Here is a 5,824-nt window from a genome sequence, read left to right as displayed (position 1 = left end):
TGATCAAGAATACATGAAGAATGGCTCTTCAGCTGTCTCCCTTCTCTGGCATACTATGATACTCCAGTCTTAGAACGACCTTCTTTGTCAGCTTTTCACCTTTGCTTTGCTATCACAGAGCCTCACTGTTCAATATACTGGCTTTGCTCAGTAGATACAAAAGGCTGCTGGGGAAGTTCAAAGGAACACTGTCGACTGCCAAAGCCATAGCACTACATCTTCTCAAAACAGAGAAGCTCCTGTCTACTGCAGATGTTTTATATACTTCATCTCATCTGTCTCAAAGGTTGCTTCTGTCTGGTTTTTTTTTCCGTTCATCCCACACACAGTGGAGAAAGAGACTGCAAAATTGGCTTGCAAAATGCCTGACTGATATCTCTTTCAGCACAACTTCCCCAAACAACTTAGCTGCGGAATGTCTTGGGACTGATATCTAGAAGGATTAGCAACTTTCATTATATCACGTGCCTGGGGCTTGGTAGCTGGGCTCTCTGAATCACATAGCTGAAATCTGGAATTTGTTTATGCAGTCTCATTAAAAATAGTAGCTTAAAACTCAACTACTTTTTATTTCTATATTTACACGTTTGTAATTAATACCCAAGCATCACAGAAAACTTGCAAATGAACACTAGATTTGGAAGAACATTTGCACATATTTCCTTAAGAATTTTATGCTGGACCATGTCTGTTTCAAGGTTTTGTCCCTGAGTTGAGTTTGACTTTTTCTAACACCTTCAGTGGAGTTAGTATTTCCCTCTAATACTGAACTTTACCCAATGAAAAATCACCAGAAAGCCACCAGACAGTTTCTATCTGCTTTCTGGAACTACTCTCCATTTCATATCACTGCCTGGACTGCAACCTGGGTTATTGACTTGATAACATTCAGTTTCAGATTTGTCTGCATTCATTTCAGGTGTGTCTCTATCTGCCAGAGTATCTCTATCTCTGTCTATGTCTAGTTTTCTCTGTGTTGAAAAATTAATGGTCAGATAGAATTGCGTATCTCAAATCTTTTTTCTCCTTCCCTTTTCCAGAGGCATGCAAAAGAAAACAGCTGATCAGTACTGATTGCTGTCTGTGGTCTAATTTCATATGTAAATGGAGAACACAGTAACTGAGAAACAAAAGTGAAAATTATACGGGATGAGCAAGAGAAAAAAAGGAAAATTATGGAGTCTATTTTTTTTATCCCCTGTGGTTTCTTGGGTGCTTTTGGATTCTGTTATGTGACTGCAGTAAACTTAAAGTGATTTAAGACGCAAAGTTCAAAGACAGAAACAAGGAACCAAAACCACTGCCAGAATTTATAGCAAGTAGAGACTTTATCATGACAATAACATGGCTAAAGTACAGCTAATCATGAAGTGAGACTGTTATTTCTCTATAGCAAAATGGAACAAGGAGCTTGTTTACATTTCTTTACCATGTTCTAAGAAATGTCTCCTCCCCCATCTGTGAGCAAGTTGCCTGCATTCTCATAAAATTTTGTTCTCGCTGTAATGAGCAGTTCTCTATGGAAACAATTGGAATTGGTTTAATCTTTATAAAAATTCAACCATATTGCTTACTGCTAATTATGTCTGCCTTTACAAGCCCTGAGTAAATAATTCTGCTGTCCAGAATTTTGATCGGAAAATTCTGAATATTAACAACCAACCCAATTTTGCTTCACGTTAAAAAGAGTGAATTTCCATTTTGATGCTGTAATCAATATGAAATGATCAGACACAACTTTATGGGTAACACATTGATATAAAGTAAAACAGTAATATGTACTTTGACCAACATGGGATGGCAGTCCTAAACAACTTCTGTTCTCTGATTAACTAGACAGTGGAATAGATCTTTAAATGCCTTGTACTGCAACTTGTCAGGAATACTAAGAGACACAGAAATATCCAGGGGATTTCCCAACCCTGGAGTGATTTGTTGTTTTAGTTGACATTAAAACAGGTCCTCACTAGGACTATTGTATATAACTTCACAATTTACCTCAATAGTTCTTTTAAAAAATTATTTACCTTCAAAGATTTTTATTTGTTTTTAGCATTAGAATTCTTGTTAGAATTTGCTGACTGGTACTTCTTTGCTATAGCAGGGACAATGAATGATACAAACACTCTACTGCAGTTGTTATATTCAGTTCAAACATCCAGGGCAAATATATTTTATAAGGTTGTTCTTTCAGGAGCTGGGGGGATGGAGTTCAGAAACTAATTGTATTTATTTGTTAAGCATCACCAATTTCTTCGGTGATTAAGAAATAAAAATAATAGTTTGCTTTACCTCCGAGTCGTGCCCTGACAGAAACAGCCGGCACAGCCCTGGAGTTCCACCTTCTGTTCTGGCTGGTTTCCTCCAGGAGGATCATCTGCCTCCTGTGGGCAGTCTGGCCTCTCTTTCCCGTAACAGGGATCTGCTGGTGAGGTTTCACATCACTGTAGTCCACCAGGGATTCAATAGCTCTTCCAACATTGGGCTGCAGGTCAGCATCTGCTCCTGGACTCACAAAACCTGAGCAGGGATCCACTAAAGGCACATCATCCCGGTGCGGGAATAAAGGGTAATCTGGCCCTACTGGAGGGGTGAATGGATTGAATTTAAGGAAAGAATTACTGTTTTTCTCTTCAAAGCTGGCAAAGCCATGTCTGTTCTCAGGACCTCTCACAACAGGCATGCACATCTTCTTTAAAAGGCTTCGATACTGTTGGCGATCCGTCTTGTGACCTGGTTCAACTGACAAGGTGGACATTTTAAAGTCGCCTGCCTTTCAGCTCCATGGGAAGCCACGGTCATTCTCTTCTATTGTCCTTCTGTGGCAGTAAACTTAAAAGACTCCACTTGCTCCTCTTTCTCTAAGTTTCTGAAGTTCTAGCCAACAAACCACAGTAAAACTAGAGGTCATCCTCCAGAAGATCACTACATAGAAACCATAAAGAGCAAGGCAGTGGTTTAGTGAATTCTTCTTGAAAAGAGATTTATCAAGTATGGTACAGAACAAACACAGACATTGAATGAGCAGCAAGTTGCTTTGTTGCTTGGTAATGATGGAAACCACCTCACAATGACATGTCTCCTGGTGTGAAACATGGTTCATGTGTACCACAGTAATCTAGTCCTTCAAGTAGGCACACATAGCAACTTGAAATGGCACTACCAGTTACTTATTCATCTAGCAGAGGCAAAATCAAGAAGTTTTCAATCTTACTAAGAAATATATGGTGTTTTCATTGAAGTATTTTAAAATAAGCTATTCTATTGCTATCACAAATATGAATTAAAGTGAAACACAGATTTAACACAAACAAAATCTATCAAACACAACCTCAGCTAAATGCAAATACAGTAAACTTACAGTTATTGCTTGGAATAAGTAAATCACATTGACATCAGAGTTTTCCATACAGCATAATTTCCTCCAGAGTTTTCCCCTCTGTTCTATCAGGTTTGCAAATCCATTAATGTCTCAGGTCAGAATATGCAGCACTCATTTCCAAATCCCAAGCTCAATGGTCTTCATTTAGCAATCTAAACAAAAGTAGTCTGATTTACAGAGGTCCTCTCTGCATGAATTCAGTGCCACCTGCAAATACGTGAGACTTCAGAAAAATCAAACTGTGTTTATTTGGACAGCTCAATTCACATTATGAGGACTTCACTTTGTACCCTTGTCAGGAAAAATTAGGGCACAGTGCCTTATCATTCTCTCATTTAGAATCATAGAATGGTTTAGGTTGGAAGGGACTTTAAACATTGTCTAGTTCCAAACCCCCTCCCATGGGCAGTGATACCTCCCACCAGACCAGGTTGCTCAAAGCCCCATCCAGCCTGGCCTTGAACACCCCCAGGGATGGGGCATCCACAGCTTCCCTGGGCAACCTGTTCCAGTGCCTCACCACCCTCAGAGTGAAAAATTTCTTTCTAATATCTATTCTGAATCTCCCCTCTTCCAGTTTGAAGCCATTACCCCTTGCCCTATGAGTACTTGCCCTTGTAAAAGTCCCTCTCCTGCCTTCTTGTAAGCCCGCTTTAGGTACTGGCAGGCCGCTCTAAGGTCTCCCCAGAGTCTTCTCTTCTCCAGGCTGAACAACCCCAACTCTCTCAGCCTGTCCTCATAGAAGAGGTGCTCCAACCCTCTTGATTTTCTTCGTGGCCCTCCTCTGGACCCGCTGCAACAAGTCCATGTCCTTTTTATGTTGAGATGTCCAGAGCAGGATGCAATATTCCAGGTTGGGTCTCATGAGCGCGGAGTTTATGTTAGTCTCACACAGATGTAACCTCCCTGAATTCCTAACTTCTTATTGATTAATGCGAAATCAGAAATAGGCGTAACATGCATTACAGTACAGGTTTATAGTAATAAAAAGTTGTGTTCCATGATGCAGAACCACAGTGATTTTTCTTTGGGGTAGTTTGCTGATGGAGCAGAAAAGAAACAAAAAAACAAGCTTCCTTCTTTCTTAAGACAGCTTTCATCTATACGTCATAAGAACTAAAATGGGTGAAAAGTGACAGTTGAGAACATTACATATGCAGTACTGGCATTGTAAGGCTAAGCCAGCAGTATGAAAACACAGAACTTTGTCTGAAACAATCTGTGTCCACTTTCTATCATACTTGTACATTAAAGTTAGTGAAGATACTTCCAAATTTGACTTTTGCCTGTAACAACCCTTTAAAATGCCATACTGCTGTCTATATTCACTGACACTCAGTAATCTCCATACCAAATATATTCAGCTTTACACTAGAAATAACATCCAGTGTTGCAGACTGACTTTTTCCCCCACTCCTCACCTTCTCCTGCAAAGCTTTAGAAAGAGGAGAGGCAAAGACATGGGAGTCAGGCAAGGCACAGGATGGGAAACACTGCAAGGATGACTCATGCTTTGTTGCATTCATTTTGCAGAATGAAATGTAGATAAAGCTTTATCTTAGATTTCACTGACAGAGTCTGTCCAGATTATCTTGGGAAGTAAATTTGCCACGTAAGGCTGAATTATTTCTACTGTCAATTTTCAGAAGTGATCCATGCTTTAAGGAAGAACATTGATGAGCTGGTCATATGTCTAAGCTAGTCCTCTTTACTATACGTCTGCCTTCTGCTTTGCTTCAGGATTCCTGTGGAGCAGTCTGTTTGGTTCTTTGATGTAAACAGGTATTCTTCTTCTCTGGCACAGTAACAACATACCAAATTTTCCATCAGAGTGAAATTTTCTTACCAGACTTTATTTGCTTCCCAGGTAATTCATTTTTCCCTCCTCCATTCTTTCAAAACATCCTTTCTCTAACCTGCTACAAATGAAATATTCTTATGTCACAGGAACGTACTAATGACCTGGGATTCCACACACTTTTCCCAATTGCCTTTTTGGTACCAGCACAACGAAGACTGAGCAGCACAGCTGTAAATGCTCATGGTAGTGACTAGATCAGCATAGTTCCTTGGTTTTGCAATGGAAACTTCCTTGCTCTCTTTTATTTTTTTAGGAACAACTGCAGCGAGCACAAAGGCAGTTCACTGTACCTTTGCCCACCCCCAGGTGCAGTCTGCACCAGCACAGGCCTGGCTGTTTCAAAGGAGCAGCTCCTGGAGCCATGGCATGGGTGTGCTGGTGCGTTAATGGATTGGGATTAATTATGTATAGCCCGGCAGCTGGACGACTGATGAGGATGGAGCTGCCGCGGTGCCAGATGTTTCCCTGGGGTTTGAGGATGTGAAAGCCTCCACCACCCCCCCGCCTTCCCCTACCCGTCCCCGTCCCCTCTTTTGCCAGAGACGCAAGTGCAGAGCTTGGCACTGCGGCTGGGAAAGCCC

At 40.9% G+C, this 5,824-nt stretch overlaps 2 protein-coding genes across 2 annotated transcripts in view; one reads left to right on the top strand and one right to left on the bottom strand.

Annotated features, from left to right (window-relative positions):
* Positions 1 to 2,758, bottom strand: part of LOC104285355 (chromosome unknown open reading frame, human C7orf72) — a 28,697-nt gene extending 25,939 nt beyond the window's left edge. The window contains exon 1 of the mRNA XM_009883805.1: positions 2,293 to 2,758. Coding sequence (XP_009882107.1) covers positions 2,293 to 2,758 — 466 coding nt within the window. The remainder of the gene's footprint in view (positions 1 to 2,292) is intronic.
* A 336-nt stretch (positions 2,759 to 3,094) lies between these two features.
* The window catches only part of ZPBP (zona pellucida binding protein), a 34,655-nt gene continuing 31,925 nt past the window's right edge, over positions 3,095 to 5,824 (top strand). Inside the window, exon 1 of the mRNA XM_009883804.1 lies at positions 3,095 to 3,113. Within this exon, the coding sequence (XP_009882106.1) occupies positions 3,095 to 3,113 (19 nt within the window). The remainder of the gene's footprint in view (positions 3,114 to 5,824) is intronic.

The sequence above is a fragment of the Charadrius vociferus genome, unplaced genomic scaffold, assembly GCF_000708025.1.
Source record: "Charadrius vociferus isolate BGI_N301 unplaced genomic scaffold, ASM70802v2 scaffold103, whole genome shotgun sequence".
NCBI lineage: Eukaryota > Metazoa > Chordata > Aves > Charadriiformes > Charadriidae > Charadrius > Charadrius vociferus.
The sequence above is the reverse complement of the archived record's forward strand: the minus strand, read 5'-3'. Positions and strand labels throughout refer to the sequence as shown.